Source organism: Theropithecus gelada, chromosome 13 (genome assembly GCF_003255815.1).
Source record: "Theropithecus gelada isolate Dixy chromosome 13, Tgel_1.0, whole genome shotgun sequence".
In the NCBI taxonomy this organism is placed as follows: domain Eukaryota; kingdom Metazoa; phylum Chordata; class Mammalia; order Primates; family Cercopithecidae; genus Theropithecus; species Theropithecus gelada.
Window position 1 is genome coordinate 59,210,023 of NC_037681.1, and position 20,269 is coordinate 59,230,291.

The 20,269-nt window shown below is 41.9% G+C and overlaps 1 protein-coding gene across 2 annotated transcripts in view; it reads right to left on the reverse strand.

Moving 5' to 3' along the window:
• The window catches only part of DHX57 (DExH-box helicase 57), a 76,603-nt gene that overhangs the window by 22,495 nt on the left and 33,839 nt on the right, over positions 1-20,269 (reverse strand). For both annotated transcript variants that reach the window (XM_025354927.1, XM_025354926.1), the window contains exons 13-17: positions 16,472-16,588; positions 6,528-6,624; positions 4,790-4,963; positions 4,120-4,320; positions 1,245-1,521 (exon numbers count right to left, since the gene is read on the reverse strand). In XM_025354927.1, the coding sequence (XP_025210712.1) occupies positions 1,245-1,521; positions 4,120-4,320; positions 4,790-4,963; positions 6,528-6,624; positions 16,472-16,588 (866 nt within the window). The remainder of the gene's footprint in view (positions 1-1,244; positions 1,522-4,119; positions 4,321-4,789; positions 4,964-6,527; positions 6,625-16,471; positions 16,589-20,269) is intronic.

Here is a 20,269-nt window from a genome sequence, read left to right on the forward strand (position 1 = left end):
CATTTCTGGATTCAGAGTCCAGAATGCTCACCATTATACCATGGAACCTCACACCAGACATCAACATTTCGAATGAGTCTTTCTTGATTCCAATAAAAGAAAATGGTCAGTGAGAGGTTGGTTTAGATGATTTGGGAAAAGGCAATGGAAGTCCTGTTCACAAGGTTGATACTGTGTACCCCCAGCAAGTTATGTCACCTCTTCGGGTTCTTGGTTTTATCATTTCTTTCTTTTTTTAAAGACTAGTCAAGTCTCAACAATCAATTGAGATAACTCACTACCACTGGACCAGCTGGTTTATAATTTGTTGTTAAGTCAGGGAGCTGGACTAAGATCTTTTTGCAGATCTGTGAGTTTATAATTCGATGACATATAACATTAAAACTGAAGAAAATGAATACATCCACTGATTCCCCTAACTAGATAAAATAAGCCACGATAAAAATAAAGGCAGATTGCTTATCATGAAAGGACCAGTAAAAAAGATTTTTTTAAATGAAGAAAGAAAAAAAAAAAAAAGGCAGACTGACACTCCACCTAACAGCAGAAAATCCTTTCTTCTCAAGTATACGTGGAACACCCTTCAGGATAGACCATATGCTTGACCATAAAACAAAGCTCAATACATTTTAAAGAGGATTGAAATAGTACAAATATGTTCTCTGTCCACAATAGACTGAAATTAGAAATCAATAATGAAAAAAATTTTGCAAACTCACAAATATATAGAATTAAACAACTCATGCCTAAATAATAAAGGGTCACAGGAGAATAAAAAGAAAAATCAGAAAATACTTCGAGATGAATGAAAAGGAAAACCAAAACATATGGGACACAGCTAAAATAGTCCTTAGAGAAAAACTGAGAGCTGTACATGCTTACATAAAAAAGAAAGATCTCAGAACAATAACCTAACCTTCTACTTTAAGACACTAGAAAAAGAAGAGCAAACTAAAGTAAATAGAAAGAAGGAAAGAATAAAGAGCAGACAGTAATGAAATAAAGAACAAATTGGATGACATTGTTCCCTAAAAAATCTTTTTGTTCGTTTTATTTGTCTTTGTCTTTTCAGAAATTTATTTTTGACCTTCTCCCTCCCATGCAGATGTGCCCTAAAAAATTCACATCTAACACACAAGCAAATTTTTAGGGGGCTCACATGCCCTTGATTCCCCCATGGTCCCCTTAGAGACCTATGGTCGTCCTCTCAGAGACTCCAGTTTAGATGAATGTTGTTTACTTACAAACGGAGACTTAAAAGCCAAACTGGCAGCAATGGTGAGAGCAGGATCCAAACAGCGGAAGATGGACCCAAACAACATTAGTTTGCCAATTCTCACATCCACAGGCAGAGAGGCCAAGTGATACCCAAGAGGGGTCAGTTTTTCATCTGGAGTTAATGCTCCTAAGTCTCGTAATCGTATTTTTGAGGCACGAAGAGAATCGGCGTGTGGAGGTTCAATGAGCCGAGAGAACACAGACTGGAGATTATGAGCACTAAACATCTCTAAAATTTTAATTCTGAAAAGGAAACAAAATAACAATTTGTCAATTTTATTTCTGGTGGGATGACACAGAGGAATAATTTCTTGTGAGTGAGAATAATTGACAAGTTTAAATACAAATTTTTAAAATCTCGTGTTTTCTACTTCTACCAATAAACCACAGAAGCCCTTTCAGATTCTGAAACTTACTCATATTCAGAATAAAATTCTCTCTATAAACTTTCAAAATGCTTCTTTCCTTAATGCTGGGATCGAATTATGAAATAGAGTTCATGACAAAAGATAATAAGTGCTGGCAAGGATGTGGAAAACTTGGAACCCTGCACATTGTTGGTGGGAACGTAAAATGATGCAGCCACTATGAAAAACAGGATAGAGATTCCTCAAAAAAATTAAAAATAGAACTACCATATGATCCAGCAACCCCACTTCTAAGTATACACCCAGAAGAACTGAAGTCAGAATCTTGCAGAGAGGCCAGGCACAGTGGCTCACGTCTGTAACCCCAGCACTTTGGGAGGCTGAGGTAGGTGGATCATTTGAGGTCAGGAGTTCGAGCCCAGCCTGGCCAACATGGTGAAACCCAGTCTCTACTAAAAATACAAAAATGAGCCAGGCTGGTGATGCACACATGAAATCCTAGCTACTCAGGGGGCTGAGGCAGAGAATCACTTGAACCCGGAGGTGGAGGTTGCAGTGAGCCAAGATCACGCCACTGCACTCTAGCCTGGGCGACCGAGCAAGACTCTGTTTCAAAAAAAAAAAAAAAAAAAAAAAAAAAAAAGAATCTTGCAGAGCAGAGATACTTGCACTCCTGTGTTCACTGTAATATTATTCACAATACCCAAGATATGGAAACAACCTACATGTCCACTGACAGATGAGTGGATAAAGAAAGTCCAGTATATATACATAAAGTGGAATACTATTCAGGCTTAAAAAAGAAAGAAATTCTGCAATATGCAACAGCATGGATGAAACCTTGAGGACATTATGTTAAGTGAAATAAGTTAGTCACAAAAAGACAAATGCTGGATGGTTCTACTTGTATGAGGTATCTAAAATAGTCAAACTCACAGAAGCAGAGAGTAGAATGGTTGGCCAGGGGCTGGACATGAGGGGAAAATGGAGAGTTGCTGTCCAATAGGTATAAAGTTTCAGTTTCGCAAAATGAGTAAGTTTGAGAGCTCTGCTGTACAACATTATGCCTATAGTTAACAGTACTGTGTTGTAAAATTAAACATTTGTTAAGAGGGTAGATCTCATATTAAGTATTCTTACCTTAATAAAAAACTGGACATGAATAGCTTAGATAGTTCTGACTGCTATACAATTAAAGGCATTTATTAAAAAATTTTAAATGATCCACTTATTCCTTCGCACATCTGAAGGTGCAGTCATTGTTTATTTATTTATTTATTTATTTATTTATTTTTTGGGGATGGAGTTTCACTCTTATTGCCCAGGCTGGAGTGCAATGGTGTGATCTTGGCTCACCGCAAACTCTACCTCCCAAGTTCAAGTGATTCTCTTTCTTCAGCCTCTTGAGAAGCTGGGATTACAGGTCTGTGCCGCTACACCTGGCTAATTTTGTATTTTTTTAGTAGAGATGGGGTTTCACCATGTTGGCCAGGCTGGTCTCGAACTCCTGACCTCAGGTGACCTGCCTGCCCCAGCCTCCCAAAGTGCTGGGATTACAGGCATGAGGCACCACGCCTGGCCCAAAGTTGCAGTCATTGTTTATAAAATTAATCTGCATTGTGTCCTGCCTTGTGATAGCTCTTCAAAAACTAGTGTTTTAAATTATGAACTTCATCCAGAAAAAGAGTTCTCATTTTAAAAAAACAAATTATGAATATCAGCAACTTAAAGAAAAGTGTAACATACATAAAATTTTATTTACTTCACATACAGCTCCTTTTTAAGTTGCCAACTTATAAACATACAATTTCACATTTTTATTAACATGTATATTTTTGGTACCTTGCCTTTTCTCACTTAATGTAGTTCACTTTAAGACATGAATTGGCAGTAATTCACTTACTTAAATTTCATTTTTATTTTATTTATTTATTATTTTTTTTAGAGACAATTCTCGCTCTGTTGCCCAGGCTGGAGTGCAGTGGCGCGATCTCGGCTCACTGCAACCTCTGCCTCCCGGGTTCAAGAGATTCTCCTTCCTCGGCCTCCCAAGTAGCTGGGACTACAGGCGTGCACTACCACACCCAGCTAATTTTTGTATTTTTAGTAGAGATGGAGTTTCATTCACCATGTTGGCCAGGCTGGTCTCGAACTCCTGACCTCAGGTGATCCACCCTCCTCAGCCTCCCAAAGTGTTGGGATTATAAGTGTGAGCCTCCACGCCCAGCCCTACATATATATTCTTAAGCTCTATTTTAGGGCCATGCTCTGCAATGTAAGAGATCTTTATGTGCAGAAATTTAAAAGGAATGGTAAAGGTAACACTAAGGATCTTTTTCTTTGCAAATAAATGAGATTATTGGCAGTCATTCTTAGCCAAATATCTTCTAGAAGTAAAAGGAAAACATGGAACTTAATAGAGTGAGAAACATTTAGACCTTTTGGAAGCAAAACACAAAAAACCAGATGTCACCTTAGACACAGCTGTTCCAGTGGCACTCTTTGTATTTCTGGTAGCTGTTGCTTTAAAAGCTGGTGATTGTAGTGATGGCTAGTGAATAAATGGAAGCAGACCCCAGATGCAACACGGCCTGCTCGGCCTTTCCTTTGTAGAGCATTGGCTTGAGACACAAAAGTGTCCTCTAGACTTTCCATCCCTTTGCTGGCATCATATCTATAAAGAAAAAGAAAATACAAAATTGAGTCATTTTATAAAAATGTGGCCAAGACTGCTTGGCATGGACAGAATAGATGAACCACCTTCCTCCTGTAGAAGGACACAGTGCTCTGTATATTCTGGGATAGTTGAGTCCCTGGTAGGAGCAGCTAGTGCTGATTTAAGTGGCATCAAGTGCAGAGTTTCCCAAACTACACAGTTTCTTTATTTAACCCTTTTTCATACAAGCACATATAAAATCACATGACAAAAAGAGAGAAAAAGCAATTCATTACTTTTCATCCTCATTTGATGTTAAGCTCCATGCTCTTGGCTACAGAATCACTCACGCATCCACGTGCAGTTTTCATAAAGTATTTTTTCATACAGTAACCCATATAGCTTAATAGCATTAGCCATTAACAACTGTGTCTCCCTAAATGAAGCATTTTTAGCCCCTCTCTTACATCACCACAAGACGGGATACCTCTTTTCTTTCATTTTCCCAGAATCGATGACATAGACAACATCATCGATGGTTATGGATGTCTCAGCAATGTTGGTGGAAATTATAATCTTAGTTACTCCTACAGGAGGTTTTACAAACACAGCCTGCTGCTCTTCACTGGATAACGATGAATGAAGTGGGTGAATAACACATCTGGAAGGAAATAAAAGCACATGAAGTATTCTAGCACATAGCACTGAAACTGGATTTCAGTGGGTGAATTTCTACTATGACTTCGGGTATTAGCAACTTCTCCACAATCTGTACTCGGAGCCCAGCTTTTCTACATAGTAAAGTCTTGGCCAGGCGCAGTGGCTCACACCTGTAATCCCAGCACTTTAGAAAGCTGAGGCGGGCAGATCACCTGAGGTCAGGAGTTCGAGACCAGCCTAGCCAACATGGTGAAACCTCGTCTGTACTAAAAATACAAACATTAGCCAAGTGTGTTGGGGGGCACCTGTAATCCCAGCTACTTGGGAGGCTGAGGCAGGTGAATCACTTGAGCCCAGTAGGCAGAGGTTGCAGTAAGCTGAGATCCCGCCATTGCACTCTAGCCTGGGTGACAATAGTGAGACTCTGTCTCAAAAAATAAAATAAAAATAAATAAATAAATGGTAAAGTCCTTTCTGATTTTGACAAAATATTTACTTAGTTCTAGGAACCAAAAACCTCATACCAACTTGGGAAAAATGCTGGAGTGTAATTCAGTAATAAATAATGAGGAGGAATAAATAATTGATATTCTACAAGCAACAAGCCTAGTGCAAACTAACCAGCAAAGAATCATTCTTCCTTTAAATACAGAGAAGAGCTTGTAATCCCAGCTACTTGGGAGGCTGAGGCAGGAGAATCACTTGAATCTGGGAGGCGGAGGTTGCAGTGAGCCGAGATCATGCCACTGCACTCCAGCCTGGGCCACAGAGCGAGACTCCGTCTCAAAAAAAAAAAAAAAATAGAGAGAGAGAGAGAGAAGAGAGGCGATAACAATGATGTAACCTCAGAAACTTCATTCTTACATTTTTAGGGAGTGTTCATTTGTCAAATAGTTCTCTTCTTAAATATGAAAACACACCTAGTGTGTCTTGCTCCTGGAATCAGAACTACTGAAGATGATTTTCTCCTATAATGGTAGGACTTCTTTGTTGTTACTAATGCTGCCTTTCCCCCACCCTCCCCCACTCTCTGGGGCTCTGACATCTAAAATTACATGCAAATTTGCTGAGTCACTATGCTATGTGAAGAGAATTTTTTTTTGAAACGGAGTTTCACTCTTGTTGCCCAGGCTGGAGTGCAATGGTGTGAATTCGGCTCACTGCAACCTCCGCCTCCCAGGTTCAAGCTGTTCTCCTGCCTCAGCCTCTCGAGTAGCTGGGTTTATAGGCGCCCGCTACCACACCTGGCTAATTTTGCATTTTTAGTAGAGATGGAGTTTCTCTGCATTGGTTAAGCTGGTCTCGAACTCCTGAACTCAGGTGATCCACCCGCCTCGGCCTCCCAAAGTGCTGGGATTACAGGCATGAGCCACCACACCTGGTCAATATTTTTCTTTAATAAAAGGGGAATAACTGATTTCCCGCAGCAAATAGGTTTGTTCATTTCCAGCTGGCAGAAACAAATGTATGCTCGAAGAGTCGCACTCTTCCAGGGTCCAAAGAGGGTGATATCTTTACAGGTAACTGCAATGGATGATTAAGAATACAGAAAGCTATTAGCTTACCGATTACTACGTCTGTTGTTGAAAAGAGAATTACACTGTAGCTGTTCATAAAGCATTTTGATTTCTGCTAGTCCTGGTAAAAATACAAGTATAGCACCTGGGTAGATAAAAAGAATCAATATGTGGGTAAGCATAGGCACAGAAAAGAAACAATGAAATTTTTTTTTAAAAAACAATCAATATGATAAATGAAGTAAATGAAACACTAATATAGATTATAAAGCTGTTTTTAACCAAAATATGCAATAATCTGAGAATTTCGCCTGTGGTCTCAGCTACTCAGCAGGCTGAGGTAGGAGGGTCACTTGAGCCAGGGAAGTGGAGGTTGCAGTAAGCCAAGATTGTGCCACTGCACTCTAGCCTGGGTGACAGAGCGAGACCCTTTTCAAAAAAAAAAAAAAGAAAAAAGAAATTTTCACTATCATTTTTATTTTCTTTGTAAAGTCCCAGAGGATTTAAAGAAATAAAAAATTACATGTTTTATATATTCTCTGACTTAATAAGAACAAAATGGAGATTTATCCTTCTATAACCAGAAAAACTGAGGTGTGGAAAAGTATAATGTCTATCAGTATAATGCCAAGAATTATTAGCTAAGCTCTTTTTTTTAATTTTTAGTTTTTGAGACAAGGCCTTGCTCTGTCACCCAGGCTGAAGTGCAGTTGCATGATCACGGCTCACTGCAGCCTCAACCTCCCCAGGCTCAGGTGATTTTCCTACCTTAGCCTCCTGTGTAGTTGGGACTACAGGTATGCGCCATCAATTTTTTATGTTTTTAATAGAGACAGGGTTTTGCCATGTTGCCCAGTCTGGTCTCAACCTCCTGGACTCAAGTGATCCACACACCTCAGCCTCCTAAAATGCTGGGTTTATAGGCGTGAGCCACTGTGCCTGGCCTACTAAGCTCTTTAAATACACTTTTTCAGTACACTGGTTATTTTTTTTGTTTGTTTTTGAGACAGTGTCTTGCTCTGTTGCCTAGGCTGAAGTGCAATGATGTGATCTTGGCTCACTGCAACCTCCGCCTCCTGGGTTCGAGCGGTTCTTCTGCCTCAGCCTCCTGAGTAGCTGGGATTACAGGCGCGCGCCCCACACCCGGCTAATTTTTGTATATTTAGTAGAGACGGGTTTCACCATGTTGGTCAGGCTGGTCTCGAACTCCTGACCTCATGATCTGCCTGCCTTGGCCTCCCAAAGTGCTGGAATTACAGGCGTGAGCCACCGCACTTGGCCCCACTGGCTACTTTCTATTTCTTTCTTTTTTTATTTTTTTAGAGATGAGGTCTCACTGTATTGCCCAGGCTGGTCTTGAACTCTTGAGCCCAAGCAATCTTTCTGCTTTAGCCTCCCGAGTAGTTGGGACTACAGGCATGCACCACTGCACCTGGCCTTGACATTAAATTTCTATAGGAAGAGGTATTCTCCTAACCTTATAAGACAGGAAGACTATTCTCTCTATTAATAAATAAAATCCATAAACATTTTACTGGAAATGAGAAAAGGAAACTATAACTGGCTGGCCAATCTGGTAATCTAAATTCAGATATATTTTAGAGACAGCCCATTAACTAACCCTATCATATTAACAGTTTATGGGCTTTTAAATTTTACATTAAAGAAAATAAGCATGAAAACTGATTATAGTATATTTCTGTGTGAAGAGCAGTCACTCACTCAACAATAGTCACCTTCTTTTGTGCTTTATTCAGGGAGAAAAATGGTACTGTTTTCACCAGCCTCTCCTTTATTCCCACAAATATTTATTGGGTACCTACGTCAGCTCCATGTGAAGTGCAATGGGATACAAAACAAGCATCTGTCAGCAGAGAACTCATAACCTATTATTCAGTCATAGTTCTCCTTCCCACTAAATAAATGAGGAATCTGAATTATCACAAAACTGGAACTCTGATGAAGGCTGAAAGAGATCTTACAGCCTTTAAAAAAAATACTTCATAGTAACAAAGAATGCTCACGTATATTATCTCATTTAATCCTCATAGCCATCCACTGAGAAGGTTATTAGTGGCCAGGCATAGTGGCTCAGGTCTGTAATCTCAGCACTTTAAGAGGCTGAGGTGGGTGGATCACTTGAGGTCAAGAGTTCGAGACTAGCCTGACCAACATGGTGAAATCCCATCTCTACTAAAAATACAAAAATTAGCCTGGCATGGTGGTACATGCCTGTAATCCCAGCTACTCAGGAGACGGAGGCACGAGAATCAATTGAACACAGGAAGTGGAGGTTGCAGTGAGCCGAGACTGTGCCATTGCACTTCACCCCGGGCCACAGAGCGAGACTCCGTCTCAATTAAAAAAAAAAAAAAAAAAAAGAAGGCTACTAGTACCCCTACTAGTGACTCAGTAACTTCAGACTCAGGTCACAGAGTTAGTAAGCATGGAGCTTGGACACAAACCTAGGGTTTCTGGCATCAGATCCATGTTCTTTCCATTACATACCCCATGATCCTCTCTGCTAAAATGCCACAAAATTTTATTGAGGTCAGGTGTGGTGGTTCATGCCTGTAATCCCAGCACTTTGAGAGGCTAAAATGGGAAGACTGCTTGAGCCTAGGAGTTTGAGACCAGTCTGGGCAACATAGGGAGACACCATCTCTACAAAAAATTAAAAATTTAGTAGGGCATGGTGGCACATGCCTGTGGTCCCAGCTACTCGAGACGCTGATGGAAATTGTAGGATTGCTTAAGCCAGGAAGTTGGGGCCGCAGTGACCCGTGATCGGGCCACTGAACTCTAGCCTGAGAGACAAAGTGAAACTCTGTCTCAAAAAGAAAAATTTTAAAAATTATTTATTAAAAGAGAAGATAAGCAAAAAGAAAAATACAAAGAAAAAAAAGCCACAAAATTAAAGAATGATAAAACACACTATTATATGTGAATTGAAAATTTTGTCTATATTTTTATGTGCCTCATCTGTCCGGGATATCTTTAATGTTCACAAATATGTCACATATGTCACTGACTTCCTAGTCACTATATCTACTCTGCTTTAAATTTAGGTAATTTTCTTTCTTTCTTTTTTTTTTTTGAGACTTGTCCCCCAGGCTGCCAGGCTGGAGTGCAACGGTGCAATTTTGGCTGGCTGCAACCTCTGCCTCCTGGGTTCAAGCAATTCTCCTGCCTCAGCCTCCGAGGAGCTGGGATTACAAAATTTAGGTACTTTTCTAACATTTCTTCTTCATTTATGATTTTTTTGCTATGCTTGATTTTTTTCTTTTTCTTTTCTTTTTTTTTTTGAGACAGAGTTTCGTTCTTATTGCCCAGGCTGGAGTGCAATGGCGTGATCTTGGCTCACTGCAAACTCCACCTCCGGGTTCAAGCAATTCTCCTGCCTCAGCCTCCCGAGTAGCTGGGATTACAGGCATGCACCACCACACCCGGCTAATTTTGTATTTTTAGTAGAGATGAGGTTTCTCCATGTTTGTCAGGCTGGTCTTGAACTCCCAACCTCAGGTGATCCACCCACCTCGGCCTCCCAAAATGCTGGGATTACAGGCATGAGCCACCTCACCCGGCCGATTTTTTTCAACAATAGTCTTCTCCTTTGGAATGAAACAACATAGGCTGGGCGCGGTGGCTCACGCCTGTAATCCCAGCACTTTTGGAGGCCAAGGCAGGTGGATCATCTGAGGTCAGGAGTTCCAGACCAGCTTGGCCAACATAGTGAAACCCCGTCTCTACTAAAAATACAAAAAAATTAGCCAGGCATGGTGGTGGGCACCTGTAATCCCAGCTACTCGGAAGGCTGAGGCAGGAGAATCACTTGAACCCAGGAGGCAGAGGCAGTGAGCCGAGATCGCACCGTTGCACTCCACAGCGAGACTTTGTCACAAACACACAAAAAAAAAAATTACAAAAATTAGCTGGGGGACATGGTGGCGCACACCTGTAGTCCCAGTTACTTGGAAGGCTGAGACAGGAGAATTGCTTCATCCTGGGAGGCAGAGGTTGCAGTGAGCCGAGATCCTGCCACTGCACTCCAGCCTAGGTGACAGAGCAAGACTGTCTCAAAAAAAAAAAAAAGAAACAAGATATTCAGTCCAGTGAAGTGATACTGCATTAGCCAATACTCACTACTTGCCAAGTAAAAATAAGGCATTTAAATAATTTTTTATGGCTCACAAGTCTCTTTAGACGACCACACAATGGGCCGGGTGTGGTGGCTCACGCCTGTAGTCCCAGCACTTTCGGAGGCCGACTCAGGCAGATTATCTGAGTCAGGAATTCGATACCAGCCTGGCCAACACTGTGAAACCCCATCTCTACTAAAAATACAAAAATTAGCCAGGTGTGATGGCACATGCCTATAGTCCCAGCTACTCGGGAGGCTGAGGCAGGAGAATTGCTTGAACCCAGGAGGTGGAGGTTGCAGAGCTGAGATTGCGCCACTGCACCTCCATTGCTTGGGTGACAGAGACTCTGTCTCAAAAAAAAAAAAAAAAAAAAAGGAAAAGAAAACCATGTAATGATTAAAGTGTAAGCAGAAAAAAGCAGCCATTCCCATTTCTCTTCTTTATGACCACATAAATATATATATTTTATATATATATATATATATTTTTTTTTTTTTTAAGAGACAGAGTCTTGCTCTGTTACCCAGGTTGGAGTGAAATGGCGCAATCTTGGCTCACTGCAACCTCCACATCCTGGGTTCAATGACTCTCCTGCCTCAGCCTCCCAAGTAGCTGGGCTTACAGGTGCCCATCACCATGTCTGGCTAATTTTTGTATTTTTAGTAGAGATGGGGTTTTGCCATGTTGGCTAGGCTGGTCTTGAACTCCTGACTTTAGGTGATCCGCCCACCTCGCCCTCCCAAAGTGCCCAAGGTGGGCATTACAAGCATGATCTACCATGCCCAGCCCACATAAAGTAATTTTTTGATCTATTATTCCATTTAATGATTACATTCATTTATTCATGCAACAAACATTTACTCTGTACCTAAATATTCTAGGCACTGTTCTAGGGTCCGAGAAATATAGTGGTTAACAAGAACAGTCTATTCTTTTTCTTTCTTTTTTTTTAAGACGGAGTTTTGCTCTTGTTGCTTGGTGGTGAGCCAGGGCGCCTGGCTGAAATCTCTACTCTTAAGGAGCTTACATCCTATTGAAGGAGGTAGTCAGTATGCAAAATTCTAATTTCAGACATTGTTAAGTGCTACAATTAAAATGAATTATTTTATTTTATTTTTTGAGATGGAGTCATGCTCTTGTAGCCCAGGCTGGAGAGCAGTGGCACGATCTTGGCTCACTGTAACCTCCGCCTCCTGAGTTCAAGCGATTCTCCTGCCTCAGTCTCCTGAGTAGCCGGGATTACAGGCGCCCGCCACCATGCCCAGCTAGGTTTTGTATTTTTAGTAGAGATGAGGTTTCCCCATGTTGGCCAGGCTGGTCTCAAACTCCTGACCTCAAGTGATCCGGCTGCCTCGGCTTCCCAAAGTGCTGGGATTACAGGCGTGAGCCATAGCACCCAGCCTATTTTTAGATATTATGATAGAGTAAGGGGAGTAGGGCAAGATAACAGATAGGGTGGTCTGTAGAGGTAAATTGAGAAGAAACCTGAAGAAAATAAAGGATTTAGTTAAGAGAAGATTTGGAGTATTAATTCTAGGGACAAGGGACTGCAAGTGAAGTTAAGAAGGCTCTCGGGATGGGAAGACAGTGAGTGGAGAAAAGTAGTGATTACTCTGTGTACAGTAGTAGTAATAGTGTTTAACCATAATAAGCGTTCAGTTGATCCTCGAACAACACAGGTTTGCACGGCATGAGTCTACTCATTGACAATTTTTTTTCAATGAATATATTGGAAAATTTTTGGAGATTTGTGACAATTTGAAAAAAACTAGCACACAAACTGCATAGCCTAGAAATATGAAAAAAATTAAGAAAGAGACATGTCATGAATGCATAAGACACCTATAGATACTAGCCTATTTTATTATTTATATCATGAAATAGTATATCATAAAATACACACAAACCTATTATAAAGAGTTAAATTTATCAAAACTCACACACACACACACACACACACACACACACACACTTATGGACCATACCTGGTGCCATATGCATCTAGAGAAAGGTGAACAAATGTAAAAATGCAGTATTAAATCAGGCCAGGTGCAGTGGCTCATCCCTGTAATCCCAGCACTTTGGGAGGCTGAGGTGGGCAGATCACCTGAGGCTGGGAGTTCGAGACCAGCCTGATCAACACGGTGAAACCCCGTCTCTACTAAAAAAATAAAAATTAGCCGGGTATGGTGGCGCATGCCTGTAATCCCAGCTGAGGCAGGAGAATCGCTTGAACCTGGAAGGCAGAGGTTGCGGTGAGCCGAGATCGCGCCACTGCACTCCAGCCTGGTCAACAACAGCGAAACTCCTTCTCAAAAAAAAAAAAAAAAAAAAAAGCAGTATTAAATCACAACTGAATACAGTGAACTATAGTGCAGTATACTGGTGTAATAACTTTATTAAAAAAATGATTTTGTAGCCACCTCCTGTTGCTACTGCAGTGAGCTCAAGTGTTGTGAGAATCCACTTAAAAAATGTATTGTGACACTAATCATCTCCAAGTAAGTCATTTGCTTTGTCAGAAAATTATATATTACAGTAAAAAGTGATCTTTGTGGTTCTTGTGCATTTTTCATTGTGTTTAGTGGAATACTGTAAACCTTGAATAACATCATGGACCTATACAAAGTGCCACTAGTGATGCTGTAAGTACTCCCGAGAAGCAGAGAAAAGTCATGATATTACATGCAAAAGGTGAATTGCTGAATATGTACTGCAGATGGAGGTCTGTAACTGTGGTTGCCTGCCATTTCCAGATAAATGAATCCAGAGTAAGGGCCATTGTGAAAGAAGAAAAAGAAATTTGTGAAGCTGTCACTGCAGCTACGCCAGCAAGTGTGAAAACCCTGTGCTTTTTGAGAAATACCTTTTTATCTCATTGAAAATGTAGTTTTTATGTGGGTGCAAGATTGCTATAAGGCATACCTATACGATTCAAGAAAAAACAACGTATTATATGACAACTTAAAGCAAATGGAAGGGAGGATCTAAAGCTGGGAAATTTAATGCCAGCAAAGGATAGTTTGATAATTTTAGAAAGAGGTTTGGCTTTTAAAATATCAAGATAACAGAAGCAGCAGTTTCTGCTGACCAAGAGGCATCAGATGATGAGTTCCCAGATGCCATTAAGAAAATCATTGAGGAGAAACGATATCTGCCTGAAAAGGTTTCAAATAACTGATGAAAGTGCCCTCTTCTGGAAAAAAAATGCCACAAAGGACATTTATTAGTAAGGAAGAGAAATGAGTACCAGGATTTAAGGCAGGAAGGGATAAGCTAACTCTACTCTTTTGTGCAAATGTAGTCGGGTTCATGATCAGCACTGCCCTGTCTATAAAGTTAACCCCTGGTCTTGAAGGGAAAGAAGAAACACCAGCTGTCAGTGTTCTGGTTGTAAAAGAAAGGCTGGCCAGTGGGAACCCCTTTTCTGGACTGGTTCCATCAATGCTTTGTCCCTGGAATCAGGAAGTACCTTGCCAAAGTTCTTTTCATATTGGACAGTGCCACTGGCCACCCAGAACCCCATGAGTTCAACATCGAAGACACTGAAGTGGTCTACTTGCCCCTAAACACGTCTCTAATTTTGCCTCTATATTAGGAGTTCATGAGGACCTTTAAGGCTCATTATACAGGGTACTTTATGGAAAGGACTGTCAATGCTACAAAAGAGAATTCTGATAGAGAGAACATCATGAATGTCTGGAAGGATTATTCCCTTGAAGATGCCACGGGAGTTACAAAAAAAAGTGCAAAAGCCATCAAGCCTAAAACAATAAACTGATGCTGGACAAAGCTGTGTCCAGATGTACATGACTGCACAGGATTTATAAGACAATTGAGAAAATCATAAAAGAGATTATGGATATAGAATAAAGGTGGGGAGATGGTGGCAGTGGTGAAGGATTTCAAGATATGGATCTTGGAGAAATTCAAGAGCCAGCAAACACCACAGCAGGGGAATTAACAGAAGACGACTTGATGGAGATGAATGCTTCCGAACCAGTGCCAGACAATGAGGAAGACATAGAAGCAGCAGCAGTGCCAGCAAACAAACTGACATTAGACAATCTGGCAGAAAGGTTCAAGACTACTTTTAACTTCTATTATGACATGGACCATTCTATGATACAGCACTGAAACCAAAGCAAACAGGGGAAGGATTGGTACTATATAGGAACATTTTTAAAGAAATGAAAGAGCAAAGGCAGACAGAAATTATAATATGTTTCCTTAATGTTGCAATGAGCATGCATCCCTCTTCTGCCTCCCCTTCCACTTCTTCCACCTCTGCCACCCCTGAGACAGCAAGAGGAACCCCTCCTCTTCCTCCTCCTCAGCCTGCTCAATGTAAAGGCAACAAAGATGAAGACCTTTATGATAATCTGCTTCCACTTAATGAATAGTAAATATATTTTCTCTTCCTTATAACTTTTTAAGTTACATTTTCTTCTCTTTAGCTTACTTTATTATAAGAATACAGTATGTATGCCAGGTGCAGTGGCTCACGCCTGTAATCCCAGCACTTTGGGAGGCCAAGGTGGGCGGATCACCTGAGGTCAGCAGTTCACGACCAGACTGGCCAACATGGCAAAACCCTGTCTCTACTAAAACACAAAAATTAGCCGGGTGTGGAGGTGCACACCTGCAGTCCCAGCTACTCGGGAAGCTAAGGCCGGAGGACTGCTTGAACCCGGGAGGAAGAGGTTACAGTGGGCCACCATCATGCCACTGCGCTCCAGCCTGGGCAACAGAGTGAGACCCTGTCTCAAGAAAAAACAAAAACAAACAAACAAAAACCAAAAGAGAATGCAGTATGTAATACATATAACATACAAAACGTGGTGTGTGGTTTTTTTCTGGTTTTTTTTGAGACAGGGTCTTTCTCTGTTGCCTAAGCTGGAGTGCGGTGGTGCAACCATGGCTCACGGCAGCCTCCACCTCTCAGGCTCAGGCAATCCTCCCACTCCAACCCCTTGCTGGGACTACAGGCATGTGCCACCATGCCTGATTAATTTTTGCATTTTTTTGTAGAGATGGGGTTTTCCAGGCTGATCTCAAACTCCTGGGCTCAAATGATTCACCTGCCTTGGCCTCTCAAAGTGCTGGGATTACAAGTGTGAGCCATCACACCTGGCCTGTATTATTATAATTATAATCTCACCAGTATTAGGGGTAGTATCTACTGGGCCTTAACTATACTGTGCTAAGTGCCTTACCTATGGTTTCTTTTAATCCCCAGAATAGTTCTACATAACAGGATTTGTTACTGTCTTCATTTCACAACAAGGAAATTGAAGCATAGAAAAGATAAGGACTAGGCTGGGCATGGTGGCTCACGCCTGTAATCCCAGCACTTTGGGAGGCCGAGGTAGGCAGATCACCTGAGATCGGGAGTTTGAGACCAGCCTGGCCAACATGGAGAAACCCTGTCTCTACTAAAAAATACAAAATTAGCCAGGTGTGGTGGCACATGCCTGTAATCCCAGGTACTCAGGAGGCTGAGGCAGGAGAATCGCTTGAACCTGGGAGGCGGAGATTGCGGTGAGCTGAGATCATGCCATTGTACTCCAGCCTGGGCAAAGAGAGCGAAACTCCATCTCAAAAAAACAAAAAAACCAACCAAACAAACAAACAAAAAGATAAGGACTTTATTCAAGGTTACAAGATTCCTGAATAGCAGAGCTGGGAGGTTTACCAGACTGCAAAGCCTGTGCTCTTAACCCCACTGCCGTGTAGCCTGTGTGCAAAGAGTTTGCATGTAATTCAAACAATCATAAGTAGACTCCCATTTAGCCAAGGACTGAGTGTTTCATTTGTGGATCATTCAGGCCTGAATAAAGAAGCAGTTACCTGGAGGGTAGGAGTGCTTTCCGTCCACAATCCACTCTAATAAGGCCTCTATTAATTCAAGATTCACCTTTTCAAAATCCATGATGGACATTGTTTTGATGACTGACTTGCTAACCCCTGAAAGAAAGAAAGGTAAAAATGAGAAGGATATTTATACCTTGTTGATGTATTTTATTGTATATTTATACCATATACAATTTGCCTGTGAATTAGGTGAGTGTTGGTTTGATTTAATAGCATAGATGTTAACATTTAATGTACTGAAATGAACTTTTTTCTTTATTTATTTAGAGACAGGGTCTTGCTCTGTCACCCAGGCTGGAATGCAGTGGTGTGATCACAGTTCACAGCAGCCTCAACCTCCCAGGTTCAAGTGATCCTCCCATCTCAGCCTCCTGAGTAGCTGGGACTGCAGGCATGCACCACCATGCCTGGTTAATTTTATTTTATTTTTTGTAGACACGGGGTCTTACTGTGTTGCCCAGGCTGGTCTTGAACTCCTGGGGTAAGGCAATCCTCCTGCCTCAGCCTCCCGAAGTGCTGGGATTACAGCCACCACACCCAGCCCACTTTTTTCATTTAGTTTCCCAGAAAATCTAGCCTCATCAGAAGTAAGTTTTGCTTGAACAATGACCTAAAGAGCAGGTTCCTGCCCTGTTAGAAAGACCCAGACAGGCCAGTTTTTACTCTCCTTGTTCCTTCGCCTCTTTTACCCTTCAAATATTTATTGAAAGCTTGCGTTCTGGAAACAAAATTCAAAGTCAAATACATTTTAGAAACTTCTCCTAGATTCAATCAAATCATGAACGAGATATGCTGTTAGTCCAGGTAACACTAACCTATGGCAATCAATGGACAGAGACCACAACTTTCACCAGCATTTTTATAACAGTGACTCGCTGAACCTTTAGGTTCCTTTGAGAAAATGATAAGTGATGGATTTTCCCTGAAAAATAAATGTGATTGTAATGTCTTCAATAACACCCGTGGAGTCTATTCATAGACCCTCACAATCTCCCCAGTCACAATCTCCTAATCTATCCGTGACCTGGTAAATGATGTAGTTCTGTAGGATGTACTACAAGCCTCAGTTCTTTTATTTTATTATTTTGTTTTATTTTTGAGACAGAGTCTTGCTCTGTCACCCAGGCTGGAGTGCAGTGGCGTGATCTCGGCTCACTGCAACCTCCGCCTCCTGGTTTCAAGCGATTCTCCTGCCTCAGCCTCCTGAGTAGCTGGGATTACAGGCACGTACCACCACAGCCAGCTAATTTTTGTGTTTTTAGTAGAGATGGGGTTTCACCATGTTGGTCAGGTTGGTCTCAAACTCCTAACCTTGTGATCCACCAGCCTCAGCCTCCCAAACTGCTGGGACACAGGCGTGAACCACCACGCCTGGCCGCCTCAGCTCTTTTAAAAGCAATAGTATATTGTTGGGGTGACTAACTCTTCAAAGACTGCTGTCCTTTCTTCTCAGGCCCTCCTAATGACCTATCGCCCTAACTACAGTTTAATTGGAACAAAATAACTATAGTTGGTACCAAGGAAGGGAAACTTTCTTTTTTTTTTTTTTTTTTTTGAGACGGAGTCTTGCTCTGTGCCCCAGGCTGGAGTGCAGTGGCGCGATCTCGGCTCACTGCAAGCTCCGCCCCCCCGGGTTCACGCCATTCTCCTGCCTCAGCCTCCCAAGTAGCTGGGACTACAGGCGCCCACCACCTCGCCCGGCTAATTTTCTTGTATTTTTAGTAGAGACGGGGTTTCACCGTGTTAGCCAGGATGGTCTCGATCTCCTGACCTCGTGATCCGCCCGTCTCGGCCTCCCAAAGTGCTGGGATTACAGGCTTGAGCCACCGCGCCCGGCCTTTCTATATGAGAAGTTTGAAGAGGGACAAAAGCAGTTTCCGCTGGGTGTGGTAGCTCATGCCCGTAATCCCAGCAGTTTGGGAGGCTGAGATGGGTGGATCACCTGAGGTCAGGAGTTCGAGACGAGCCTGACCAATATGGGGAATCCCCGTCTCTACTAAAAATACAAAAAAAAAAAAAAAAAAAAAAATTAGCCGGGCATGGTGGTGGTGGTGGGTGCCTGTAATCCCAGCTACTTGGGAGGCTGAGATGGGCGGATCACCTGAGGTCAGGAGCGAGACGAGCCTGACCAATATGGGGAATCCCTGTCTCTACTAAAAATACAAAAAAAAAAAAAAAAAAAAAAAATTAGCCGGGCATGGTGGTGGTGGTGGGCGCCTGTAATCCCAGCTACTTGGGAGGCTGAGGCAGGAGACTTGCTTGAACCCAGGAGGTGGAGGTTGCAGTGAGCCGAGATCACGCCACTGCACTCCAGCCAGGCAACAGAGCAAGACTCCATCTCAAAAGGAAAAAAAAAGAAAGAAAAAAGCAGTTTTGAAACAATGTTGTTCTAGTGGAGTGAATGCCATGTTGGTCAAAAATGAAAAAAAGGAAGAAACAGGCTGCACAAAAAAGGGTGTGGTTGGGTGAGCAAGGTGGAGCAGGAATCACTTTTCTTTGCCAAGACTCCAAAAAGCCAGACTTTTCAAAAAGAAGAAAGGATCAGCTAATTGAAAAAAGAAAATTGAACATAGTTTTGTTTTTTTAAATTATTATTGACACAGGGTCTCACTCTTTTGCTCAGGATGGAATACAGTGGCATGATCATGGCTTACTGCAGCCTTGGCCCTTGGGGTTCAAATGATCTCTCACCTCAGCCTCCTGAGTAGCAGGGACTATAGGTGCATACCACCACACCAGCTAATTTAAAAAAATTTTTAAGAGACAAGGCAGCACCATGTTGCCTAGGCTGGTCTTGAACTCCTGGGCTCAAGCAATCTTCTGGCCTCAGCCTCTCAAAGTGTTGGGATTATAGGCATGAGCCACTGTGCCCAGCCAAATCAATAATATATTTTAAATGACCAATTATTAATTTTTTCAAAGAAAAACTAGAACATGCCTTAAAAATTGAGCTAGGAAACATTATTTAATTTGCTGAAAGGTGAAAGAGAACATTGAGATCAACCAGTTCAAGGCTTTTTTTTTTCTTTTTGAGATGGAGTCTTGCTCTGTTGCCCAGGCTGGAGTGCAGTGGTGTAATCTTGGCTCACTGTAGTCTCCGCCTCCTGGGTTCAAGAGATTCTCATTCCTCAACCTCCCAAACAGGCGTGCGCCACCACGCCTGGCTAATTTTTGTAAGGACTTTAAAACAAAAACAAAAACAAAAACAGAACCAGAAGCTCAGAAAAGCTAAGCAATCAGCCCCGTACCATACAGAAGCTGGTGGCAGAGTCATGTTTCCTGACCTCAAGTCCTCCATTCTCCTTCCTTAAAAAGGAGGTCCCAAAGGTACTTTCTGAACTTTCATAACCTTTGTGCTTAAAATTAGAAAGTCATGGATTAGATTCAGTGATAATTTTAAAAGAAAACTCCAAAATTTTGAAAGAGATACCAAAGGGATTTTCTTTTTTTTGAGACAGGGTCTCACTCTGTTGGGACTGGAGTGCACTGGTGCGATCATAGCTCACTGCAACCTTGAATCCCGTTGCTCAAGCAATCCTCCCCCTCAGCCTCCTGAGTAGCTGGACTACAGGTGCCAACCACCATGCTCAGCTAATTTTAAAAAACATTTGTAGTAGAGACAAGGTCTCAATATATTGCCCAGGCTGGTCTTGAACTGCTGGGCTCATGTGATCCTCCTGCCTCAGCCTCCCAAAGTGTTGGGATTACAGGCGTGAGCCACCGTGCCCCACCTCAAAGGAATTTTCTTGTTCCATAATTTAATGGAATAAGGGA